The sequence below is a fragment of the Herpailurus yagouaroundi genome, unplaced genomic scaffold (assembly GCF_014898765.1).
Source record: "Herpailurus yagouaroundi ecotype Mexico unplaced genomic scaffold, PumYag 159, whole genome shotgun sequence".
Classification (NCBI taxonomy): domain Eukaryota; kingdom Metazoa; phylum Chordata; class Mammalia; order Carnivora; family Felidae; genus Herpailurus; species Herpailurus yagouaroundi.
In genome coordinates, this window is record NW_024412400.1 from 20,622,638 (window position 1) to 20,650,057 (window position 27,420).

The window sequence follows — 27,420 nt, forward strand, 5'->3', positions numbered from 1 at the left end:
ACGGCCAAAATGTGATCATCGCTGTTTCTAATACATTTTATTTAATAGGTGATGGTGACAGTGACATAGTCTCTTCCGTGGTTATTTCTAAATTTTTTTTTTCAACGTTTATTTATTTTCTTTGGGACAGAGAGAGACAGAGCATGAACGGGGGAGGGGCAGAGAGAGAGGGAGACACAGAATCGGAAACAGGCTCCAGGCTCTGAGCCATCAGCCCAGAGCCTGACGCGGGGCTCGAACTCACGGACCGCGAGATCGTGACCTGGCTGAAGTCGGACGCTTAACCGACTGCGCCACCCAGGCGCCCCTCTTCCGTGGTTATTTCTAAATGTTACCCAATGCTAACTCTAGTCGCATTTCCTAGGAATTTTGCCTCATGACTATTATGAAAGAAAATTCAATTGAAATGTGTGTGTGGGGGGGGAGGGGATCACAGTGAAACGTTGAATGAAAACATTCACAATCAAGTGAATGCTCTAGGAGATACTACTCTTAGGTTCAATAGAATTAATTAGGATGGATGTAAATCTAACTTCATCTTTGCTCTTCTGGACTGTGTAGATCGTGTGAAAAGGAGAACTAAACCCATAACAGGTTAATTCAAACAGAAAAAGTGGGATATCTTTGGGTAAATGTATCTGGTTGGTTCATTCAGATGGCTGTAACAGAACAGACTGGGTGGCTTATAATCAACAGACGTTTATTCCTCACAGTTCTGGAAGTCGGGAAGTCCGAGATCAAAGCGCAGATGGGTTCAGTATCTGACAAGGCCTACTTTTTGATTCTAAGGCGTCTCCCACACACCTGGAAGGGGCGGGGATCTTTCTGGGGCCTCTTTCATAAAGATACTAATGCCATTCTTGAGGGCTGCACCCTCAGTACCAAATCGCCGCCCAAAGGTCCACCTCTAAATATCATCAGGTTGGGAGCTGGGTTTCTAATTTATGGTGGGCACGAACGTTCAGTCTATTGGATTATGGTATCTGGTAGACTCAGTATATGCATAATATGCAATATACTGGATTATAAGCACCAGTGGAGCACAAAACTGAAATTGCTTCTTCAATAATCCAGTGCCTTACAAATGAGTCCCTCTCAGGATACACTGATTTGAGTTGCCTTGGCAAAGTTTAATTGAAATCAGTTTTTTGTGTATAGAATTTGTTTTTCTCTGTTATACATCATCAAAAGAAATGGCAATATCTGAATAAAATGTGGCTATAATGGCTTAGACTCTGGGAACAGAATTTTTGGTGTCAAAAGTTGGCCTCACACGTTACTAAGGCTGTGACCTTGAGCAATTGTCTCAGCCTCATCATTATTCTTTTTTTTTTCTTTAATTCACAAGGCTATGAAAGGACAAAAAGGGATACACTGTGTAGAGTACTCAGCACAGTGCCCCATGTGTAGGAGCTGAAATGTAATTGCTTTTAGGTTGATGGAGGAAAGGGGAGTTGTTTAAAAGATAGAAAAAATTCACACTTAAAAAATGAAATCCATGGTTAAGCAACTTAGGTAGAGAAAAAATGCTAATGAAATTAGGTTATAAACAGATTAGAGCATTTTATGCTTGGACCATGAATTTAGTTTTTTTAAAGAAAAAAATCAACAATGGAAGTTTAATTGGACTAAAAACATACGATAAAATGTTCCTGACCTTTTATCAAAAAACACCAATAAACTCTGTTTAGTTCCCATTTCTGTTCTAGTTTTTCCAGGAAGTTGCTGGTGAGTTTGCCTCTGGGCAGGTGCGTTCTCTGCCTTCTGTCTAGCAATTTCGCCAGTCCTACTCCGTCTTCCTCAATGGGCTAAAGATGGTCGAGGCTCAGGCTTAGACCCGGCCTCTTCTACACTTTCCTAAGGAAATCTTTTCCATGTCCATGACTTAATTTCCTACCTGATGACTCCAGTGCTTGCTCAGAGTGAAATCCACTCAAAACCTGCTTCTAAGCAGTAGTCCCTCTTATCCAATGGCTACTTTTCCACTTCTGCTTCAGGCTCATTATGGCAAAAACTTCCTCAAGTCAACTTAATAGCTTCACCATCTGCATAGTAAAAACACTACTTAAGATAAATGAAGGTGGTGTGCAATTCTTATTTAACTCATGTTTTCAAATGTTTACTTATTTTTGAGAGAGAGAGAGAGAGAGAGAGAGAGAGGAAGTGCATGCACACTCAGGCACGTGGAGAGCAGGGGAAGGGCAGAGACAGGGAGACAGAGTATCCCAAGCAGCCTCCATGCTGTCAGTGCAGAGCCTGATGTGGTACTCGAACTCACACACCGTGAGCTCGTGACCTGAGCCGAAACCAAGAGTCACACACTTAACCAACTGAGCCACCCCGGCACCTCTTATTTAACTCATTTCAATTGTACTGGGAGAACACACTAAACCGTTTAAGCTCAGGAGATGTTTCATTAATACCACATTGACTACCTATGCACATTGGCTAGAGCTGGGACATGTTACATGTAAACGTAACACAATTATGTCATGTGGGAAAAAAACAAAAACAAAGGGAAAAAACAAAAACAGAAGGGAAGATATTTATCAGGCTTTGGAGGAACACATGCCCAGCACCATTGGCATCGCAAATTTCATGCAGGCAAGACCCAGTTGAAAGTCACAGATCGTGGAAAAGCAATGCCAAGTAACAAGACTTCAACATCATTTTTTTTTCCCTCTCTAGAGTGAGGTGACTAAAGCCTAGACATTATGAGCAAAATTACCCGGAGAGACAGATGTAGCTAGGCAGGTTTAACTGCCTACATTAGCTGGCTTTCCACACTTGGCTATTAGTGAAACTGCATTGTGAGACACTTTGTTTCATGAAATAAAAGCTTTGTGATAGCACTCTCAAAGATTATCAGATATTAATAAACATTCATTTGCCCCAGGACTGACCCTTTTTGCATCCTCGGTTTGAAGATGTGGTATCGTTTTTATCCAAAGCACTCATTATTCATTACTATTGATTTCAGCATTAAACATTTTTTAAAATTAGGTTTCCCTTTGAGTACTATCATCATTGATCACACATGAAGATTCATATTGGCCGTTGTCTTCTCCAGGAGTGGACAAGTAATCCTTTCTGGTATGATTGCAACAGTGTCTGCCTTCTGACAGTGCCCACATTTGGCTCTTGGAAAGTTCTCCCTAATTGCAGAAGGAGAAGAAACGAGGACAAAGCAAGACTTTCTCTCTTATCAGCCATGCATTCTGAAACAGACTATACCAGGCAACTTATCTGTAAATTACTCATCACTCAAAAATGTCGGCATTTCACTGTAGCTGTAATGCCAATAGAACCTTCTGTGATAATAGAAATGCTTTCTAATTGCCATATACAACATGGTAGCCTCTATCCTCATGTGACTATTGAGCGTTTAGATGTGGCTAGTGTGACTGAGAAAACTGAATTTTTAATTTTACTAATTTTTATTTATTTAAAAAAAAATTTTTTTTTTAACGTTTATTTATTTTTTTGGGACAGAGAGAGACAGAGCATGAACGGGGGAGGGGCAGAGAGAGAGGGAGACACAGAATCGGAAACAGGCTCCAGGCTCCGAGCCATCAGCCCAGAGCCTGACGCGGGGCTCGAACTCACGGACCGCGAGATCGTGACCTGGCTGAAGTCGGACGCTTAACCGACTGCGCCACCCAGGCGCCCCAATTTTACTAATTTTTAATTTAAAGTAGCCACACAGGGAGCACTGGGTGGCTCAGTCAGTTGAGCATCTGATTCTTGATTTCAGGTCAGGTCATGATCTCAGTCATAGGATCAAGCCCCACATCTGGCTCAGTGCTGAGCATGGATCCTGCTTAGGATTCTCTCTCTCTCTCTCTCTCTCTCTCTCTCTCTCTCTCTCTGTCTCTCTGCCCTTCTCCCCACTTGCATGCTCTTTCTCTCTCTCTCTCTCTCTCTCAAAATAAATGTTTTAAAAATAAAAACATAACATAGCCATACACCCTAATGACTACCAAGTTGGACAGCTTGGTACTAGAGCACCTTTATTATTACTTATAATTTATTTTGTGAAATTAAATGTTGGGAAATTCCTCGTGAGGAATTGGTACTGAATTGAGAGGAATCTTTCAGGCAAAATCTTTTGACTTCTTGGGAGGAGGTACTTGTCCTGAGTTATGCACCCTTTGACAGAGGGGCTGAAATACAGGGTTAAAAGTCTAAATCTCCTAACTCTGGCATTCCTAACAAAATCTTCTCTAGTGTTTCCCAGGCACCAGAAATTGTCATGAAAGTTAGTTAAATAAATGTGAGATTCAACTTTTCTTCTAGTGAAGACTTGACTCATGATATTGGCAATGAGATAATAACTTTGTCGTTTTTTTTTTTTTTTTGTTTTGTTTTGTTTAATTTTGGTCATGGTGTTCACTGACAGTGACAGAGAAAACAATGTTAGCTAGTCCTTTGTAGGTTCCTTCCAAAACGAGTTTTGAGGTGACTTACTGGGATACTTAAATACCGCACTTAAGATGAGTAAATGAAGAATTTGATAAAGGGAAAATACAGCTTGCTCACATGTGTTTTCTGTCATGGTTACAGATGGAGTTCTGACCACTGACTTGGGCTAATGTTTCTGAATCAGTGTTTCCAGAATGATGCTCCAGTTGCCCTGACTCATACCCCCATTCTCACCTCATTCCTCTCTGTGGTCAATCGAGAACAGGATGTGAGCTGAGAGCCACCATCCTGTGTGGCTTAGTGCTGCCACTTGCCTTGTGGATCCGAACTTGCTTTTAACATTTGAATTGACCTGCCAAGGACAAGTCACTTTAGGCCAATGAGGACCTTCATCCTGAGGGAGAAAGTGCTGGGTCAACTTTCCAAAACCTAGTAGGTAACTCAACAGTGTAAACAGGGAGGAAATGAAGGCAATAAAAGAACAATTGGGACCAAATCACACTAAATTCATATTTTATTTCAAAATAAGTTTCTAGTTTTATCATTCACTTGGGAACCATGTTTAAACAAAGATCAAAACTGAGTGGGAGTTGGGATCACTGTGTAAGGAAATATAGTAAACATACAGTTTTCTAGCCAGAAAGTTGAAAAATCATCACAACATTGTATTACCCAGCCAACAACCTTGAGTATTTGAGAGGCAGTAACACAAAGGAATACAACAAACACATATTTATTTTTCTGATTTGGCAAGTAGATGTTAAAGAATGCAAACTTGAGGGCTTTTGAAACATATTTGATATGATATGCATGGCCTTCTGGATTCTTTCTCAAATACAGGGCAGTGCCAGGATGTTCCCATGGTAGATAAATATCTGTGATAAATACTGAATATTCCCTTATCGTAGCCTTTACAAGGAATGTAAATCAAAGGCTTGATTTTTTTTTTTGAGTAGCAATAAAAAATTCAAGATTTCTCATTTTAATGCATTACGTCCAGTTGCTAAGGAGCTGGCTTGCCTTATATGGCAAAACTGACTTTGTAGAGTGTTTTTGTTGTTGTTGTTGTTGTTGTTGTTGTTGTTGTTGTTATTTTGTTTGTTTTTGTGGTTGTTTTAACTTAAAAGCTGTTTGCATCAGTGCTTTGAAAATTGTTCAGGTCCCTAGTACTCACAACAAATTCCATGTCTTACCCGTGTGACTTTAGGTAAGATACTTTGCTTCCTGGAGCTTTGGCTTTTGAGTTTGTAAATTGAATATTATAATAGATACATAGAAGAATTGTTGTGCATTTTATTCTTTTTTTTATATTGTTATTTTTTTAAGTTTTTATTTAAATTCCAGTTAGTTAACATACAGTGTAATGCTAGTTTCAGGTGTACAATTTAGTGATTCAACACTTCATTCAACACCTGGTGCTCATCACAAGTGCTTCCTTAATTCCCGTCATCTGTTTAACCCATTCCCCCCCACCCACCTCCCCTCTGGTAAACATCAGTTTGTTATTGGGCATTTTAAAGGAATTAACGGAGAGCAGAGCTAGTCCATGCAATTACTCAATAGATTTATAAAATGTAGCTATTATATTCTCTACTGTTGCTCACTCCCGCCCACCTGGCTGGCAGATTTCACTAACCACAGCACTCCATGGCCAGTGTTTTGTGTCAGATCAAATTTTACCTTTATGCCCACAATCCATCATTTGTGTTTCAGTTCATGTTCTTGGGATCAGATGTAAATTTCTTGCCTACGGTCACATAGACCCCAGAATTCCTAGTGCACCTTTCCATTCCCTCCTGCGATGGATGGAATAGTGTTTCATGTGTATGAAAGTAGTTGCTTCACAAGTAACTACTTAGGACTTGGTATTATATAAAATGCTCTTGATGTTTCCCTGTTAGGAATGAATATTCTGAGTGGTTTAGTAGTTTAATCATAGGTCACTATTGAAATATATATATATATATATATATATATACACACACACACACATATACATATACATATATATACACATATATACTATAGTTAAGTGTGTATATATATATATACATACATATAATTATGTATTTAATACAAAAATTAATATGCATATATTTAATAAATAAAAGTATATAATTAAATTTGTATATATACATACATATGTATGTGTGTGTATACACACATATATATAATAAGGAAATAAGGAAATAGATACTATAGAAATTATTTATCCCATCAGGAAATCAGTTCTGAAGCCTACACTATTTTGAATATTGAATAGCATCAGCCCTTGATTATTTTGAACTTTGGTTTTATCATTTGGAGAAATGAAAGATTAACTAGTAGGTTAAGCTGTCAGGCAGAACATCTGTGATTGATAAACCTTGAATGGATTAAATGCAGAAGTTCAAGGTTAAAGTGTTATATTACAGAAAGAACACTGAGCACTCTGATGGAGCATTTCAGAATATTGATTGACAAAGTATCCTCTTTGTGAAGACTTTCTTTCTGCAGGGATCAAAATAAACAAAGTGAAGGATAGGAACATGCTTTTAAAATTGTCTTGATAAACAAAGTGAAGGATAGGAACATGCTTTTAAAATTGTCTTGATTGACTGCTTTCAGAGACCCCGGTTTGTGTCTTCAGGAACTTGGAAAGTTCCTTTGCAATTTATTAGGTTCATTAAAACATATATGCCTCACCCAGTGAGCACCAATATCGGGCAGGCATTGTGCTAGGCACTGTATATATGTTTTCTCTAATATGATAAGCTTCAAGTAGCAACCAGTGTCTTAGAAGTCCTCTGTTTCTGTATGAATTATTAAAACAGACATTTCCAAATCTATATTTTCATTTGATTTTCAAAAATGCAAACATTTGAGGTGCACATCTGTTACTCTGCCACATAATCTTTATTAAAAATACTCTGATTGGGATGCAAGCTGATGCGGCCACTCTGGAAAACAGTATGGAGGTTCCTCAAAAAACTAAAAATAGAACTACCCTACGACCCAGCAATTGCACTACTAGGCATTTATCCACAGGATACAGGTGTGCTGTTTCTAAGGGACACATGCACCCACCCCCATGTTTATAGCAGCACTATCAACAATAGCCACAGTATGGAAAGAGCCCAAATGTCCATCGATGAATGAATGGATAAAGAAGATGGGGTATATTTATACAATGGAGTATGACTCGGCAATCAAAAAGAATGAAATCTTGCCATTTGCAACTACATGGATGGAACTGGAGGGTATTATGCTAAGTGAAATTAATCAGAGAAAGACAAATATCATATGACTTCACTCATATGAGGACTTTAAGAGACAAAACAGATGAACATAAGGGAAGCGAAACAAAAATAATATAAAAACAGGGAGGGGCATAACAGAAGAGACTCATAAATATGGAGAACAAACTGAGGGTTACTGGAGGGGTTGTGGGAGGGGCGATGGGCTAAATGGGCAAGGAGCACTAAGGAATCTACTCCTGAAATCATTGTGGCACTATATGCTAACTAATTTGGGTGTCAATTTTAAAAAATAAAAAATTTAAAAAAATAAAAGAACTCAAACCTTTCAGTTAAAAAATACTCTATTAACAAATAGGTTACTTTAGTATTTTTTCAAATTCACAAGTTTGTACTTTTGTAAATATACAACTGTCTTGTGAATAGACCAAAGTGATATTTAGTGTTTGCTCTATAGTTCAATTCTAAATTCTAAATATAAACTAACAGAAATAAATATACAAAAGACACAGAGGAAATTTTGTGAGCTTTAATGATTATCTTATTTACTTAATACCTTAATGTCTAACGTTTGATACTCAATGATTTTTTTTAATTTTTTGACTTTCATGGTATATTAGAAATTTGGTATATAGAGAGATTAACTGCTCTGAAATCAGAATAATTTGTAAAGTTGAATTTGTTAAGCCTGTGTATGTTAAAATTTCCTAGGCTTTGATATATATGTTACTAGACATATATACACAGAGTTTCAAATAAAAAAGGCATGAACTTAACATTTTTTCATTCTCTACTCATGGAGGTTTCAAAATGCTTTCCTCAAATTAAGAGTGCCAATATTTCCAGAAGTGTGACATTCCAAGGAATGAAGTGACACTGTTGGTAAACAGTAACAACAAAGCTACTCTTTTTTTTTTTTTTAAGTATATTTATTTTGAGATGGAGGGAGAGAGCACACTCAAGAGCGAGAGGGAGGGGCAGAGAGAGAGAGGAAGAGAGAAAAATCCCAAATGGATTTTTTCAGCATTGGGCTTGAACCCATGAACCTTGAAATCATGACCTGAGCCAAAACCAAGAGTCAGACACTTAACCAACTGGGCCATCCAGGGGCCCCACGAAACTACTCTTTTTAACGTATAGAAATACCTACAAATTCATTAGGTATTTTAATGCTTACTATTGTTAAGACAATTTCATAATAAGGAAAATAATATTAAACATATATTTGTATCCTAAATGCAATAATTTCTATTAAAAAAAATGAAGACATGAAATCGCTATCTTCTCAAGGAGAATATTTTAATCTGCTTTACAAATGAAATACGTTTTATTTGCTGATTTTGATTTTGCGATATTGCAAATAATATTCTTGCTGCTGAGCCTGTACAGACTGGTACAAGGAAATATTTCAGGACTTAGCCAAATTTTAAAAGTAGAAATGTTAGTCACAGGGGTGCCTGGGTGGCTCAGTCGGTTAAGCATCTGACCTCGGCTCAGGTCATGATCTCACGGTCCATGAGTTCGAGCCCTGCATCGGGCTCTGTGCTGATAGCTCGGAGCCTGGAGCTGTGTCTCCCTCTCTCTCTGACCCTCCCTCGTTCATGCTCTGTCTCTCTCTGTCTCAAAAATAAATAAACATTCAAAAAAAAAGAAATGTTAGTCACAGATCATTTTTAAGAGGTATCTTCAATTTTGTTCCTCAATATCAACACTATAGATTTAGAAGCATGAATCTATTTTAGAATAAAGCAAGTCAACATTTCACTTAGACTCATGAATAGTTATGCCCTGCTGTCCAAGTTCTTCTGGAAGTGGACTCTGAGACTTTATTGGGGAACATCTTCTGTGAGCAATGAGGCATGCAGGATTGGGCAGTGGGAAAAGTTGAACTGTGATGCAGTCACAACAGAGGCCTCCTTCTATCCTAGATCGTATGAGGAGGTCTGGAACTGAAATCAGAACTTCAGAGTTGTCTTGTCTTGAGGCAAAAGGGAGAAGGCCTGACGCCTGTTTTAATCAGTCCTTGCACTCTGGAGGAGTTTGAGCTTGGGTGAGGCAGCACCCTCCGCGCCCAAGGCGATGCATGTAAAGAATCTCAGGTGTGAGTCCTCAGCTCCCAGCGCTCCCAGCGCTCCCAGCTCTCCCAGGAGCTGGGGAAGGGGGTGTGGAGGCACACCACAGCATCCACTACACCTGTGTTTGCATAGCCACTAGCCACAAGTATGCACTCACATGTCCTCTGCTTTCCAATCATCGTCTTGGTTTATTAAAACAGATAGGAAGAGATGGACTTAAATAGTTTGCCTAGGTTCCCTACAGGTTATGACTCTTCCTTGATATTTTGTATCCCCTACTAAGGAAAACCCAGTGGCAACATTAAGAGAAGGTCTTGAATCATTCCTCTTAAGTGTAAATGAAATACGCATCTTGGGGGAAGAGAGGTAGGAATTAACTTTACCAAGCAATCAACCAACTATGTGCCTCTGACTGTGCTGGATAAAATAAATAAGCTTCAACTGTCTCTTTAACCTTTTTGGATATCCTGAACTAGAGGGGGACATATAATTAAATAATTACAAAATATGTTCCTGCTGAATTGCATTCTTGTAATTATAAGAATGGAATGTTTTGATGGAAGCTACATTAACAGCTAAGGAGTTTTCCAACTTATTTTTTTCCCTCTATGATATTATGTTAGTCCTTACCTAATTTCTGATATTTTTAAGCTCAAGCACGGTGATGGATGTAGATGAATACCTTTTGCAAAGCATGATGTGTCACTCAGATAAAAATCACATAAAGTTATTAAAGCTCACTACTATTTGTGGACTTGTTAACCATGTCACTGATACCCACCAAGGCATATTTTACTTTGAGTTTTCTGAAGACGTGCTGACCAAAAATTTATTTTGGTTCTTTAACTTTTTATCAAAAGAGAAATTCTTAGCAATGCTACACTCAAGACAGACCTATCACCAAAGTTTTATGGGTGCTCTAAGAAAGTTTAGACACCTGCACTCAGAATACTAACAGGTGGACAAGAAAACAAGTTTATGTTGTGCTTTGGTGACTGTGGACTTGTTATTTTTTTTTTGCTTTTATCTGTGTTTGTTTCAACATCTGCCCTCTATTTTCTGGCTTGTACTACTTTTTATTTTAATTGGTTTGCTGATTCAAACTTGCTGTGTTTGGCCTTGCTGTTGTTAAGCAATATTTTAAGAGGGAAGTGAAAAAGAGTGGGAAAAAATACTGGTTTTGTTAATTTGGCTCCAGCTGGTTTTATACCTGGAAACAGGAGAGTTAATGGTTTTTCAGTATGGTTAATTAAATCTTGTGCTGATGGCTTCTGTTGTAGGTGTTAAGTCACCCGCCTTGTTATTAACTCATCCACTGGTCTAGTAGGGTTAGATTTGCCATCAGGGAATCATTTTTAGAATGTTTACTTTGTGTTCAGTAACTGATTGAGGACAGAATGATGCTCGGCATCCAGCTGACCAGAGAGTTGATTGTAAGATTAAAAAAAAAATTTTTTTTTTCTATTTTATGTTTATTTATGTTTGAGACAGAGAGAGAGACAGAGCATGAGCAGGGTGGGGTGGAGAGAGAGGGAGACCCAGAATCCGAAGCAGGCTCAAGGCTCTGAGCTGTCAGCACAGAGCCCGATGTGGGGCTTGAACTCACGAACTGTGAGATCGATCATGACCTGAGCTGAAGTTGGGGCTTAATGGACTGAGCCACCCAGGCGCCCCGATTGTGAGATTTTTAAAGGTTATTCCTATGGGTCTCGCTCTACTTTGTTTTGAAAACAAAATGGCAGGCAAGAAAGTGGTGCAGACATGGGCCTCTCGTCTCATCTGTCTCGTAGAGTTCTTTTCCGTGAGAGAGGAAAACTCCCACTGTATTTTGTTTTCCTAATGCTTCTTGGATTTTCACCAGCAGGTTTTTACAGTCTGTTGCTTGCCTCTCAGATTAGAAGAATGCTGGCATATTTTAACGGTTTCCTAGGATTCAAACAGCCTTTAATTAACAGCAAATTGATGTTTTGGAATGTTACCAAAATATGGGAGACTGAACATTGGGATGTGCTTCTTTCCTTCCAGCTTCTGAGTGCACGGAGTCCTCTAAAGGGGAGTGGGGGAGAGGGGTGAAGGTGCTCCTTTGCAAACAGCTGGTTGCCTACCAGTATGCAAAGGGTGTCTTTGTTGGCATGATATTCCCACTGTTTGCTCATTGGTGGCCTTCTAAATTCCACCTACTCGCGACTGGGAAGGAGGCAGGTAGTCCTTGAATGCTCAAAGCTGCGGGGTGCTCAACAGTTCAGGGACTGCTTGGTTTGTAGCTGGGCTCACTTGTTTTAATCTTCCAGTTGCCAGGGCAGTAAGGTATGGCTGCCTGTCTTTGTGGTTAAGTTTCTTTTCCATGCCAAGTTCGTGTTATCTTGCTGCCAGAGTTTTGGACATGCTGGAAAAGAGCAGTTCTGTAAAATAATCGCTTAGAATTGATGCACATTCTGAGCAGAAGTTAGTTTTCAAAGAGAGAGGGCAGTGCGGTGGAGGGTGTTCCTTCTGAATCAAGGGATTTCAGTGAAGGTTTTGTTGCTGATCCAGCCCAGAGCTTTAGGCAGGAAAGGAAGGATAGATTGGGGAGCATGAAATGTTTGAAAGGGTAACTGTTACCTACACAACCACATAGTTATATGTGAGGAGGTGAAGGAAGAAGCTCAGCTGGCTCCCTCTGCCTAATGGCAGATCTGCTCATTGGCCGGTTTCCAGTTGAGGTCACTACACTCCATGGCCTGTTTTCTCCAGTAACCCACAAAGCCGGCCTTTTGGGCTCAAAGGACGCCTCAACGTTTTTTGGTTTTTGTTGTTTTGTTTTTTAACGTGCATCATGTCCCTGATGGCTCCCTTTGCTCTCCTCTCTGCAGGTGGTACATGCCAGAGCCCTGCTCTCCCAGCCCTGGTCCGTCCACCAGCCCCTCCTCTGCAACCTTCGCTGGATATCAAACCCTTTCTTCCCTTCCCTCTGGACACTGCTGCGGTCAACCTCTTCCCCAATTTTAATGCGGTAAGTCTCAAGGTCAAATTTGCATATGTCACCGTGGTAAGTGCCCAGGGTACATTTTTTGTTGTCGTTGGTTTTCTTTTTTGAGAGGGTTATTTTATTTTTTTGAGCAAATGCTCATATACATTATTGTGTTATTTCTCAAAGGAAAGTTTGCTGCAGCGTCGTTTCAATACAATATTGGAGGCTATGGGGTTCCTTTTTATAGCTGAGCCTTTGGGATTTGTTATGAACAATAAATTCATTTGGCCACAAGGTTGTAACTCCGTTGCAGAACGGAAAGGGGAGAAGTTGACCCGATAGCCATAAGACTGGTCTTGATTTGCCAGGGGTGAGTCAGTCACTACTTTTGTCTTACTCTATCAACAACAGATAAAGTGAATTATATGAAAGCCACTAAGTAGCTGGCTGCCTGGTTACATAAGGTCTCCAGAACCAGGCTCCTTCAAGGGAAAATTAAAAGAGGTTTAATCTGGGGCGCCTGGGTGGCTCAGTTGGTTAAGCGTCCGACTTCAGCTTAGGTCATGATCTCGCAGCCGGTGAGTTCGGGTCTCTCATCGGGCTCTGTGCTGACTGCTCAGAGTCTGGAGCCTGCTTCAGATTCTGTGTCTCCCTCTCTCTCTCTGCTCCTCCCCCATTCACGCACTCTCTGTCTCTCAAAGATGAATAAATGTTTAAAAAAATATAAAAAAAAAAAGAGGTTTAATCTGACTGCCTTGGTCTTGAGTTCATGTCTCCCCTTTAGTGTCTTTCTGGGTAACACTGACAATTCCATTATTTTGTTGGCGTTTATCTAAATGAAAACCTAATGAATTTGTTATAGAGAACATTATAATTCAAGTAGATGTCTAAAAACATAAACATATTCCTTCTATCTGGATCCTGCACTTTAATTTTCAAATCTGTTGCCACTTTTCTGATTTAATAAAGAGGACCCTGATAATCACAATAATGATACATTCCATTTGAAGAGCACTTTTTTCCTCCTTAAAACAACTCAGTGTTCTGGTAGTGGGAGTTTTTTGGTTTTGGTGTGTGTGCTTTTTCCTTCGTGCCTTGTCACAGTTGCTCAGTTAAGTCTTTCTTAAATTGCTTTATGTTTTGGACTTTGCCAGTGGCCTTCTCAACAAACTCAATGACTTACTTGCTTCTGTTTTCACTCTTAGCATGTCTTTATAAGTTGACAGATTTCTCATATTCATCATCATCTCTTTTTGTACAAGCCGTGAGAGAGTATTGTGATGATGAAAATAGAAATAAGGGTTGAAAAGGTTAGAAACCAGAAAGTGACTTTTTTTTCCCCCTAATGTCATCTGATTCAGATTTCAGCAGTTTGTCATAATGCAGGTTTGAGCTTATCAATGACAATGACGGGATGTGTCAACACAACCAAAGCAAAGAGGATTAAGATGGGAGGTCACTGAATGCCCAGTGACCTAAATAATACAGATTTCTTGTTGTAACATCTTGTTCCCATGATGAAATTTTAAAAACTTTCCCACAATTAGATCATTCTCTTTCAAGAGACACAAGTGGGTCTTGTTTTCTTTAATAATACTTCATCGGGGGGACTTTGGTCATGCCAGTGAGAAGGTATAGTTATATGCTAGTCCTTGCTAAAGGGCAAGGGACAATCAGCATGATCACTTTGTTCTTTTAGGGGTGAGGGATTTTCCATGGAAATCTTACTTTGAAATTGATGGAGCATAAACGGAACTGCATAAAGATCATGTTTCCAAAGTAGAGGTTTCTAATCCAAGGTGTTTCAAGAATACTAGAGAAAAAAATTGCTCAGCATCAAATTCTCTGGTTTTTTAAGTGACCACACAGAAGTCCCCTGGGTTCCCTTTCTCTGCTCCTCTGTTAAGTGGCTTCCTGGCATAGTCTTGCTTCCCAGATACCCGGAGATGATCCATCAAGGTGCTTTACCTGGCCTCTGAGACCACTTGGCATCCTGTCAGTTCGGTCTCATGTCAGCTTTAGAGCAGTTGAGGCGAAGTTCCTGGAAGGCTGTAAAAAACTGGGCTTTAAACTTGCGATTTGCCAGTTGAGAAACATTAAAAGCAAAATGATTAATTTGATGGATGTAAGTATTGTTTGTCATAAAAAAATATGAGTGATATGCTCAGCTATTAGACACTGAGCAGTCTCTTTATCCTCTTGACTACTGTTTCCTCCTCTTTAAAGAGAGTGGACCTACTACTCTCTTCCTTTGGGGATTATTTCATTCAAATATTTGAGTTTTTGTGGCAAAGGAGGCATTGTATGATGATCAAACTGGACCCTGCAACTAGACTGACTGCATTCAAATCTCAAAGTTGCTACTTAACCATCAATACAACCTTGGGTAAGTGACACAACCCCATATATCTCAATATCTTCATCTGTAAAATAGGATTAAAAATTAACCTACTTCTTAGGCATGTGGTAATGTTTGTGTGGGTTAAATAATGGAGAACACCACTCGACCCACAGCAAGCACTATTTGAGTGATACGTAGTATGTTCATACATAGCCTGTAAACTCTTGTTGGTTTGAATGTGGCAGTTCATTGACTGATTGCAAAAGTTTGGCTTGATTCTTTTTCCTCTATGATGAATTTTGACTTATGTTTGTATTTGCTCCATTTAAAGGGACCCTCTGTTGCTGCACACCTTAAGTTATTTCCTTTCAGTGCTAGTCAAGCAGCAGCCAAGCAAGGATTAAGCCACGCCTTGCTTCATACTGAAGAGAATGGTTGCAAAGCCCATAATCAGGTGGCTTTGGACTCAGAGTTAGTATAGAGCACTTCTATAACTAATAGCCTGACTTCTTGATTTTGTAGCAGGTATGAATCTCAATCCATGAATTCAGGGTGTATGAAGCATAATTTTTTTATGCAGTAAATTGATTTTATTCCTGAATCAAAAGCCCATTTTATAATGAAGGGAAATGCAATTTAATTCTGTTTCAGGGTGTGCTGTGGTTCTGGAATGTAACAGGATATCCATCCAGCCCTTGGTGGGAAACTACCTCTGTTCACTAAGCTCTTTATCCACATAGGCATTCATAGATGGTCAGCACCTGGTTAGCATGGCTGTTTAGGCCCCCACCTTCCAACTTTGGACACACAAACTTTGCATGGCTGTTGGTGGTCCCTTCTGCCTAAATGTGCCAAATTACTCTTATCTCTTTGCCAAGAAAATGATGAACCATCTGCCACCCAACAACCTTCCCACATCTGACCTTCTCAAAACAAGTTCCTAAGAATCACAGACTGACTGCCTGTTATATTCCTCTATTTAGGATATGTGTATGGAATTATCTGTCTATTGGGAGTAGGGTGGGGCAGAATGAGGAAAGAAAAAAATATGTGAAATAAAGTCAGGAAAGCATAAATGGATATCTCTGATTATCATCCTTCCACAAGAGCATAAGCCACTGGGTTTGGACATTAGCCGAGAAGAATAATGAAACATCTGTAACACTGTGCACAGTTAAAAAGGAAAGGAAAACAGGTGTAGACTTTGATCTTAGATATGGATATAGAAGAGGCCATTCGATAAAACCATTAGGATCCCTTGGTCTACTCAGAGCCAACTTTTGAAGAATAGCAACAGAAACTGTTCTCTTGACCTGTTTTATCATGGATGTTTTATCATGGATGTTTCAGTAGCTTTGAGACAAGAGAAAGCTTTCCTTGAATTTTCCTCATGTACCCCCTGTACTGCCCCTCAGTCCCTTAAGACGTTGGAGTCTCAGTGCTTAGGACCATTCTGATCCCAATGATAGTATTCTGCATCAGCATTTCTTGAAAGGAACCAATCCCAGAAGCAGGTAGGTGATGTTTAGGAAAAGAAATATTAGAAAGTGGTATGAGCTTGGTTCATTCTTGTCAACTGCTATTTTTTTTTTATTTTTTTTTCAACGTTTATTTATTTTTTTTTTTGGGACAGAGAGAGACAGAGCATGAACGGGGGAGGGGCAGAGAGAGAGGGAGACACAGAATCGGAAACAGCCGAGCTGAGCTGTCAGCCCAGAGCCCGACGCGGGGCTCGAACTCACGGACCACGAGATCGTGACCTAGCTGAAGTCGGACGCTTAACCGACTGCTCCACCCAGGCGCCCCTCAACTGCTATTTATTAAGCATCTATTATGTGGCGGGAATAGGGATAACAAAAAATTATGTTATGACCTCTGCCATGAGATAATTCAATGTATAAAGGATGTTAAGCAAGTAAATATTTGTCTAAGTGTATAGAGTGCAAGGGCAGGATGGGAACAGGAGTGGAAGGAAGACTGTGTGGTTGGCGCAGTGAGGGTTTGGTGAGAAAAATAGAAATTATTCTAGGCATGCAAACAGGAAGGGACTTAATATAAGGATTTAGATGATAACAAAGCCTTTGTAGGTGGTGGGCAGTAAAACAAAGGTCAGGGACGGCTGTTGTTGGCTCTCAATTTCTCTGCTTCCTTTCATGGAATCAGGAAGTTGCAGAAATACAAGATGCCCAGTAATCCCAGTTACTTTCATCCAGATGCCATGAAACACCTCTCTTTAGTGAGATCCATGCCTGAATTCTGCTAGCAGACACCTGTGGGAATGTAACCTTCAGGTTTCCAGTCCTTGTGCTGTAAGAGGGAGCACAGAGGGGAGAAGGCAGTGCTGAATTGCCAGCAGACTTGACATGATGGCAGAATGGAAAGATTTATGCATCATCAGGAAACTGGAGCATGTCTGCAATCATGGGCAAGAGGCTAAATCCTTTGGAGCCTCCATGTCCTGTTCTGTAAAATGAGAATGACTAAATTTCTCTTAGGTTTGAGGGATAGCTGACTGTTAAAATGCTGGAGATTGATGCTGAGAAGTGGCTTGCATTACTTGGGATGTTGTTTAAAATGAGAGCTGATCATTTAAAAATGCCTATATTCCTTGATAGTTTTCTCCTTGAGTCTCAGAGTTGCCCCTTTTCCTTTTCTTTAATGTATTTTCTTCATACACTGATCCAGTGGTTTAGCAATAATGAATCTTCAACGTGTTGTTGAAACTGTGTAGCTTTGGGGGGATGTGTTACTGGGGACTGACTATAAACCTAATCCTGTGCTCCCCTTCCATGGCTGTGTTTCCTATTGGCATAAAGATTAAATGGGTAAACTGACATGATTCACCTGCAAGTACCAGATTCTCAGGAAATATTGAGGTCTTCCAGGAGGTGCATGGAAGAGAGTAAGGTCACATAGAGGGCCAAAAGACATAAAGGTGGGCAAATAAAGAGGAGTAACTATTTTGTTTTCAGTTAGCTTGGGCTAATATTTTGTTGTTGTTGTTGTTGTTGTTGTTGTTGTTGTTGTTGCTTTTCAGTAATCTCTACATCCAATATGGGGCTCAAACTCATGACCCCCTAGGTCAAGAGCCACATGCTCTTCCTACTGAGCCAGCCAGGTGGCCCATATTCTTTCACATTCAAAAAATGTAAATTAGTATAGAAATGTTGACTCTGTGTTCCTCCTCTGTGTGATATGATTTCATTATGGGAGAGGGAGCCAAGCAGAGAGGAGGAGCGAGGTAAAGAGAGATCAAATCTTACCATCCAACTCTGTGCTGATTCTTCCTACTTCTCAAATACAACTACCCTAGACACTTGAGTGTGGTGTTAGTTGGAGTTCAGAATTGTTATCAGTGGTGGGGAGGGGGACAGGAAAGTGAAATGGATGTGATTTATAACAGCATTTCTCATTCTTTACGGTGCATGTGAATCACTGGGGGAATCATTTTAAAATACAGGTTCTGATTTAGTAGTTCTGGGTTGGGACCTCAGATTTTGAACATATGTGAGTAGGGAAGGGGAGGGGAAGCCAGGGAAATGATTAAATACACTGGACAGTTCTTATACTCCTGGAGTGTATTTCTTCATTCATTCACCAAAGTTTACTGAGGACCAATCATGGGCTAGGCCCTTCAGATTCAGCAGTGAAACTAACAGGCTAAATTTCTGTCATTGTGGAACTTATTTTCTGGTGTTTGTGTGTTGGGGTATTAGGGAAGTTTGAAGTATTGGAGGAAGAAGAAGCAATTCATCTCTTACGCAATGATTTGCTTGTTGGACATTTACTAAAGCACTGACTATATGTCTGACACTGTAGCAGATAATAAAAATGCAAAAATAAGGAGGAGGAAGAGAAGGTAAAAGAAGAAAGAGGAGAGGGGGAGGAGAGGAAGTGGAGGGAGTGAAGGGGCAGGTGGAAGAGGAGGAATGGTCCTTGTGTGTATAGTATTGACATAAGTGGATTAGTTACTTCTTAAAACAGTCTTCTATCAGCTACTGGTAAACATTTAGATTTTAAAACACTACATTAGACAGTAGAGTTTATGCAAGCAGTAACCCTATCTATACAGTTTGCTTCACTTGTTGAAAACTGTGGTGCATTACTTAAGTCATTCTGTAAAGGATTCTGTAACTAAATGCTTAAATAAAATCCTCTGAATGTAAATGCTCCCTGAATCCAAGGGAAGTTGAAGTCACTTGGAGGTGGCCAAGGAAAGCTATATGGAAAACATTAAGGTTTAATTTGGGAACTGAGATCAGTTCCATGTTTATCTTGTTTGGTAACGTAATCATAGTACAGAGCCTGGAACATTGCAAAGACTCAACACACAATTCTGGAATTGTGGATGGATGCATGGATGGATGGATGGATAGATAGATAAATAGATGACAGAGAAAATGCATGATAGATAATAGAAGAGAGATAGCCATTATAGTTGTACCATAAGAAACAGAACAGAATATCTAAGTACTCACTGTTTTCATACACTAGATTATTTCCATTTAACCAATGTTATTAATTTAAGGGATTATTAGGAAACATAAGCATGCATAGCATCAAACCATCCCCTTAATTTCCATCCATAATTTTATGTTGGCTCATGTGTTTATTTACTCTGGTTATATGGAAGAACAGTGATGTTAAAATCACAGTGGTTGTTTATAGAATGTCCTCTAAAACTAGTCTTTTATGATATTCCTCAACTGTTTCATATGACTCCAAAAGGACTTTTACCATAAAATATTGGTGAGGCACTTTATGACTCTAAAAGGACTTCATTAAGTGTGTATAACACATATTCTACAGCTGTGGCTTACATATGCATTTATAATATCATAATAGGTGAATGACAAAAATACAGAAACCTAAAGAAGACATGTCAGATTGAAGTTTTTGTTATCTTCAGATATATACCCTTCAAGATCTTCATTTCCTCCATCTTTAAAATGGAAACACTACCATGTGTAATGGCACACGTTGCCTACTTTCCTTTCAAAAATTATTCCTTACTGTTACTTTCCTCTGTGGCTCTGTATTTTGTTCCAGATATGGAGATGCCTCCCATCACTCAGCAAGTGTAGCAGTTAGAGAAACAATAGTTAACCACACTTGTGTTTGTTTTTTAGAGATATTAATCGAATCCAGTTTATATGTTAGTAACTGCTCTTACTAAATGTCTACAATTGCTGCCATCCCTCAAATAGGTAGGCAGCCAACTGGAAATTATGAGTAGAAGAAAATAAGACTGTCTTTCTTAGTCACAATTGGTAGAGGATGTGGAAATTTTTCAGGTGAATAATGACATAGTAAATATAGTATTGATTGCTAAGTTCTTTGTCCTTTGAAGACAGAGATAGCAGATTGCTAGCTAGTTCTGTGCATTAACTGTGTCATATTTGTATAGCAAAAGCCTCTTAAGAAACATCTACTTATGAGGTCTTTCATTTTATGTTTTCACACTGAAATACAGAAGCTTATTTGCCAAACCCTCTAGCTTCCTGTGAAGCCAAAAGCTGTAAAAGTCAAGCCTACTTATAAAACTCCAAAACGCAAAATGACTTAAATATGAGTATCTCCGCTTGAAAATAAAAGGCTAATAAACAAATACACAATACACAAATAGTTTCCTCTTTTAATCCTTGCTTACTCTTTGAACAGGTAACGCATTCTCCTGTGATTCAAGATATAAAAAGAACAAAAAGGTTTCCCTGACTGTTCTTCCCTTGCCGCTCAGTTCTCCTCTCTTAAGTGACAATCGAGGTGGTCAAATATTTTTATTTCTATTTTTCCAGAGATAGACATTAAAGATGTGGCTTAATATACACCATATGCTTGCTTATTTTCCTTTATCAGTCAATCTAATCATAACAGACTGACACTTTGCTCTTGCAAAGAACATATTTGACCTGTTTCCTAGTCTGAATTTCTTACTAACTGTGATTCTAGGTAAAGAGGAGGACCCAGATAAGAGCCTGTCTAAGCTCTGAGTTTATGGGATCCAGCAGCTCTTTCGGAGATCCCTGCTCCACACTGAGATATAGACATTTCAGAAATGAAATAAACTTTTTAGAGTCAATTTCTTTCTACTCCAACTCACTTATTTTACAGATAAGCCTAAAATAATTGAGGGACTTCCAGCTTCTTGGGTAGTAAGTGGCAGAAAAATTTGAGACTCATGACTTCTGTTTCATGAAGATGCTAATCACTAAATCGTGTTATGGTTTGAATTGGGTCCCCCCAAAATTCATAACACATAGTACCTTTGAATGTGATCATATTTGTAAGTAGGGTCACTGAAGATGACATTGAAGATGTGATTAGTTAAAACGAGATCATTAGATCATTCGAGTGAGCCCTAACCCACTGTAACTGGTATTCTTATAAGTGGAAATTTGGACACAGAGATACATGTCCAGAGACACAGGGTGAACACCATCAACAGGCCAAGAAGACAGGTCTAGAACAGACCCTTCCCTCACAGCCCGAACATTGACACTTTGATTTTGGACTTCTGACCTCCAGAAATGTGAGGTAATACATTTCTGTTATATAAGCCGCCTAGTATGTGGTATTTTATTATGGCGGCCTTGGCAGGAAAAGATTCTTAGAGCCACCTGATTTACCAATCTCCCTTGCCAGACTCTTTACTATAGGGTTTCTGACAACTTACAATCGATCTTTTTACTTGACTCTCTGCAGTGGTTGTAAGTCGGTCTTCCCCTGGGGCAAAGAGAGTCCCTACACCATAGGTCATCTACCCTGTAGGGAAGTTTTCTTTCAGGAGCCAGTTCAGGCTCCCTGGAACTCCTGTAAACAAAGGAAAAATATAATTCACAATATATTGTTTTTTTTTTTTTTTAAATAAAAAGTATGTATTGGTCATGAACCGAGTGGCAAGGGCTCTTAAGGAAGGCAGTTTTACACCGACCTTTTTAACAATATAATTTCGCAAGAGTCTTGGATGTTATAGCTATTATCTGAATAACACAGGTAAGGAAACCTATAGGTGAGAGAGAAAATAGTTGACCCCAAATCACGCAAATAGTGACCAAATCATGGCCAGATTTAGGTTCAGTGATCCAAGTCCAGTGTGATTTCATCTATAACAAAGCTAACCGATCTCTTTCCTGAAAACAGTTGTAGTTTCTTCAGTCAGCTCCCAGAGCATTGGTTCTGTATCAGCTTATTAATTAAGTAATCTGTAACTCCTTAGAAGACTTAATTCCCAGACAGTAAGTTATTTCTCGCGCAACAATCTGGCCATGATTGGGTAAGTATGGAAAAGAGCATTTAGAGCATAAATGGGGGCTTTATATTATGTCACCCTCACAAACATTTATGTTGTAGATGGGCAATCATTGTTAGGGGATAAATAACTTTAAATGGCAATAAATTTTAAAAAATTCACTCCTACTCCAACAATAATTTAGGCTTCTTAAGACTCAAAAATCCATCTGCACACATAAGGAAAAAAAATACTAAGAATCTAAAAGGTTTGAGTTCTATGTTTAATACCTTACTTTTTGTGAAACTTTGAGTCCAGATTTTCTCATCTGTGGAACTAGAATAATCATGTTGACCTCACTCGAGGGTCTAAAGGTGTTAAAAATTGAAAATAATATAGAAATAGTAGACATTAAGGAAGTCTATTGTATCAGAGGTTCTGGTGTTGGGACCCTAATGAGCATTATTTACACTCTCCCCAAAGTGATTCCTTTGCCCCTTAAATGTTAAGAGTCACTGTATTCTACCCTGTGGTCAAAATTGGTGGGAAAATCCATTTTCACAGTTCAGTACAGGTGCAGTCTTTTCAGACTATCTTTTGAGCAAAGTTGTCTCTTCACACATCCCCCCTCATCACCAGTGTAAAGAACGACGTGAATGCTGTTTCTCATTACTCTTAGTCAAAGGAATGAGAACTTTTTGCCAGCAAGGCAATTGTTTCATGACTCAGTGCTTCTCAAATTGTGGTTCTCAGACCCATACTGGTCCAAAAACTGTTTACTGGTCTGTGAGAAGTACAGAAATTGAGAGTGAGCAGCATTTAAAAGTTTTTATAGAAGCCTAGGGCAATGTTGCATCTTTTGGAGCCAGTAAAGAATGATGACTTATATTTTGTATATTTTTAATTTTTTCTGATAATTCATTTCATTATATTTTATAAGAGTTTTAGCCTCTGATTGATGTGGGGAAAGCTGGTCCTTTGGCAGAGAGAATTGAAAAGCACTGCTCTGCTCTTATTGTTAAGGATTTGAGTTTCATCTATACCTAGAAAGTGATGGGGACTTTGAAGCTGTTATTTGGATAATTCAAACGATGGATAGTTGAGAAACTCACAAATACAATTTTCACCCAAATTCTGGTAGTGCTATCCAATTTCCCTTATCCTGGTGAGGTGTAGCAGTGGTAAATGACTCTCTCTGAAACTCATAAATCAAGACAGTAGTAGAGTCAAAAGTAAGATAATTTGCATTTTGCCTTTTTCTGGAGCTTAACCCCTGATGGCACATTTTATCTTGAGTTTGGGCAAATATGAAAGAGGTAAAATGAGTAGTTAATTTTTGAGCTTCTTTTTGTGGACCTTGCTGAGGGATTTTAAGGAACTAAAGGTAAAAAGGAAAAATAAAGAAAAAAGAAATTTGAGGTTGACTATATATGAGGATAAGAAAGTAACTTTATTACTTTAATGTCTAATTCCAAATTATTTTTTAAAAACTAGAAACTAGAATAAATGGTAGTCTAGTAATACAGTAGGTTGGGGACATTTTTAAAGCAGGTTTTCAAAAGAAATCACACAGAAAAAAACAATCAATTTTACCAAAACATCCTTGCTCTTTAGAACATCTCTGCATCCCCTACTGTTTTAGTACTTTTGTGACTTTTGTCACTTGCTATATTGAAAAGCAACAGTCCCTGTTTTCCTAGGAACTTGTGATAGGAAGAATATAAAAGAGAGGTAATCAGCTCTTTCTGGCACTTTCTATAATACAGAATTGATATAATCAAATAGATTGTGCTTATGTACAATGGTCTCTGGGAAGACTGGCCTTTTTGCCCCCTTGTGTTTTTGTGTTTTTCTTAGCTAAAAAGAAAAAAAAATATGAAAATACCAATTGATTTTGAGATTTAATTTAACTAGCTCTTAGATTATTTATCTGGTTCTATTGGTATACTCTGGTTTTGAGATCCTAGTTCAGAGTGAGGACAGAGAAATAAAATAGGATGATTTTGAGCTTAGAATTAGTTTGTTTTTAATTCTACTTATCTAAAATCATAGTAAGACATTTAGAATTTTGAAGAAGGGAAAATACATATGCACATGTATATAGATATTTATGTTTATGCATATATACATGCTTCTTACTGGGGATCATGGCTTAAAATTCTGAATGTAAGTGTGTAGAAAAACTCTTGCATTTGTGTGTCAAGAGACTTAATTCAATGACGTTCACTGCAGCAATTTTGTTATTAGCCAAAAGAAACAGCTATATAAAACAAATGCATAAAAACCAATACGAATATCACTAGGAAAATGGATATAAATTGAGATCTTTTTAACAAACGTATCTTTTTTTTTAATGCTTAAGCAAAAGGACAGATGGGGAGGAAACACAACTTGCATAATGTTTACAGACCTACAGAATATATGCATGTGTATGTGCATATTTTTAAAATCACATGGCAATGAGAGAGAGAAAGATTGAGATTGATTTATAGAATATTAACAACATGAACTGGAAAAGCGTACATTAAATCCTTATTTGCAGTTTGTTCTAAGGAGCGAGAAGGAGACAATAGGACTGATTAGGGGAACAAAGGAGACTTCAATATATCTATAGTGTTAAAGCTTTGTTGTTTAAAAAAATATCTGTAACAAAGGCAAAGAGTTTTTAATACTTAGTTTTTCAGTCTAGGTGATCAGTACATAGTTATTTATAATATTCTATATACTTTGTGTATTAAAAAACTTTTTAAATTTTTTAAGTTGCAAATGTCTTTGGCAAAATACTTAATTGCAACTTATACTACCTACGATATTATTTCATGAGCCCAGCTGATCTTAATAATTAGATATTAGCATCAAACACAAGTCTCTATTTCCTGATCAGCATGTTCCCAACTCTGAGACTTCTATATCACACTTATGAGTAGGCTGCTCAAAGGCTTCTAGCAAACTATTTAGATTAATATCCAAGTAGAAAGGTTAACACATGGCTTCTTATAACTGTCTACTATTTAGGTGAGATTGTACAATCAAAATGTGTTGACCAAGCTTGACAACTTACTCCTAAAATTCAATTCAAATTTACTTATTAAAGACGTTACCTTTTAAAACATGGATATTCATTGAAGGTCAAAGAGTTTAGGAAAATTTTGGAGTCTGGCTATTAATATCAGTTGTAATGCAATGTGATTGCGATGGTGCTCTAACTTACATCAGGTCTTAGTATAGAAGGGATGGTATTTTAGGGTCTTCGGCAAATTAATATCACCATTCAAACACTGCCCTTTGATTATTTCTCAGAAGTGGTCAACTTTACAATTCCTTAGTCCACCCAGCAAATTTAGAATGTCAAGGTGATACTTAATTTTCTGTTGAAAGGTCTGTATTTTTCAAGGAATGGCTATAGTTTTTAGGTAACCACTGGGTTCTGAGTATTAGGAAAATTTTCATTTTAGAAGTAAGGATCACTGGACCCACTAAAATATATCTAATAACTTGTAGGCACCTCTCCCCATCACCCCCTACCCTTAAAAATCCAGAGAGTTGTGCTTACTAATCCAAATGGAACCATAAAACCAATAGAATTTAGCAATCACAGGAACACTATGTGGTACACCTGATGGATATATTCAATTTTAGCTGAATGAAAATAACCTAAGCTAGAATATAAATGAGACAATATCTTATACGCCCTTAGCTGCAGAATTTGTCTTTGCTTTTTTTTTTTTTTACCTTATAAAGAAATTTAAATTGTCAAGATAACTGTAAGAGCCCAAAAATAATATTTTGTCAAAAATAAAAATGGAAATTCTAACATACTCCTTCCAAAGGAAAACAGCCCACATCAATAACGTTGACAAACTTTGAGCCAATCAACTATTTAAGTTTTCATAGTGTCTTTTACACACAGTAAAAAAAGCCAATAATAATTAAAAAAAAAAACAATACACTCTCAGAAATTATCAGTAAGTCCACATGAGGAAAAAAACACTCATTGCCTTGTGCTACCCTAGTTAATTTCTTTTTCTTTTAAGTTTATTTTAATGTGGGGTGGGGGAGGGGATAGAGAGTACATGCACACAAGTGGGAGAGGGGCAGAGAGAGAGGGAGAGAGAGAATCCCAAGCAGGCTCCACACTCTTAGCACAGAGCCTGATGCGGGGCTTGAACTCACAAACTGAGAGATCATAACCTGACCTGAAATCAAGATTTGGATGCTTACCCAATTGAGCCACCCAGCTACCACGACTCTGGTTAATCTCTGACTTCATTGAAAAGTTTTGGGAATCTGTGAAAGGTGAACATATGAACTTTTAAACATGAGCCCATATTGTTCTCAGAAATCTTTTGAAAGCACGATACGTAATATATGTTATATTAAATAGTTTATCATTTGCAGATACCTGCATGCTGTTTGAAGGATTTTTAAAAATTCATGTTTTAAAAACTTGCATGCCTAATAAAAAATAAATAAATAAATGTCGCCAGTTCTTTCTTATCTGTGTATTGTGCTGTCTGTCCCGATTTAACTGGTTAAAAAGACCTTACAGTAGTTGGCAAGGAGAGGGGTGTCAGCCAAGGAAACCTAAAAGAACATCCTGAAAAACAAGAATCACCACAGGAGTGAAGGAAAATATTGCAAGTTGAATTTTGGCTCCTGAAATCATCATTCCAAAGGTTTAAAGTTGACAAAAGATGAAATTTGTTTATATTTAATGTACAATTCCACAGGCTTGGGGGAATGTTGATTACGTACGCAATTCCTTGCATTCTGCATTTATTTTGGTTTTCTCCTTTCCCACATTTTAAGTTTTTGAAATACTGGGACTCCAGGTTGCTTCTGTTGTCGTCACATCTTTTGATCCTCTTGCCAACTTTAACGTTCGACTATAAATATGGTAATTAGTTCTACAGTTACTATCTAATTCCATATTTAGGGCATCGGCCTTCTTCAATAGAAGCTGCTTTCTTTATATGGCTGGTTGGTAGCCATCATTTTTTACTGTCATTGGCAAGTTCTACTTTTGAGTAGCTCAAGTGGAGGAATAAATGGCTCTAGATTTCTCCCCATGTCCTGAGGATATCTGTATTAGTTTCCTCTTTTTCTTATTTTTTTTAAGAATGACTTAAACAAAAATCTTACGGATGTGAGACTTGTTATACTAACAC

General features: G+C 38.3%; 1 protein-coding gene across 4 annotated transcripts in view; it reads left to right on the forward strand.

Annotated features, from left to right (window-relative positions):
• ZNF385D (zinc finger protein 385D) overlaps nt 1-27,420 on the forward strand; it is a 901,583-nt gene that overhangs the window by 658,164 nt on the left and 215,999 nt on the right. For all 4 annotated transcript variants that reach the window (XM_040480081.1, XM_040480082.1, XM_040480084.1 and 1 more), the window contains one exon: nt 12,586-12,725. In XM_040480081.1, the coding sequence (XP_040336015.1) occupies nt 12,586-12,725 (140 nt within the window). The remainder of the gene's footprint in view (nt 1-12,585; nt 12,726-27,420) is intronic.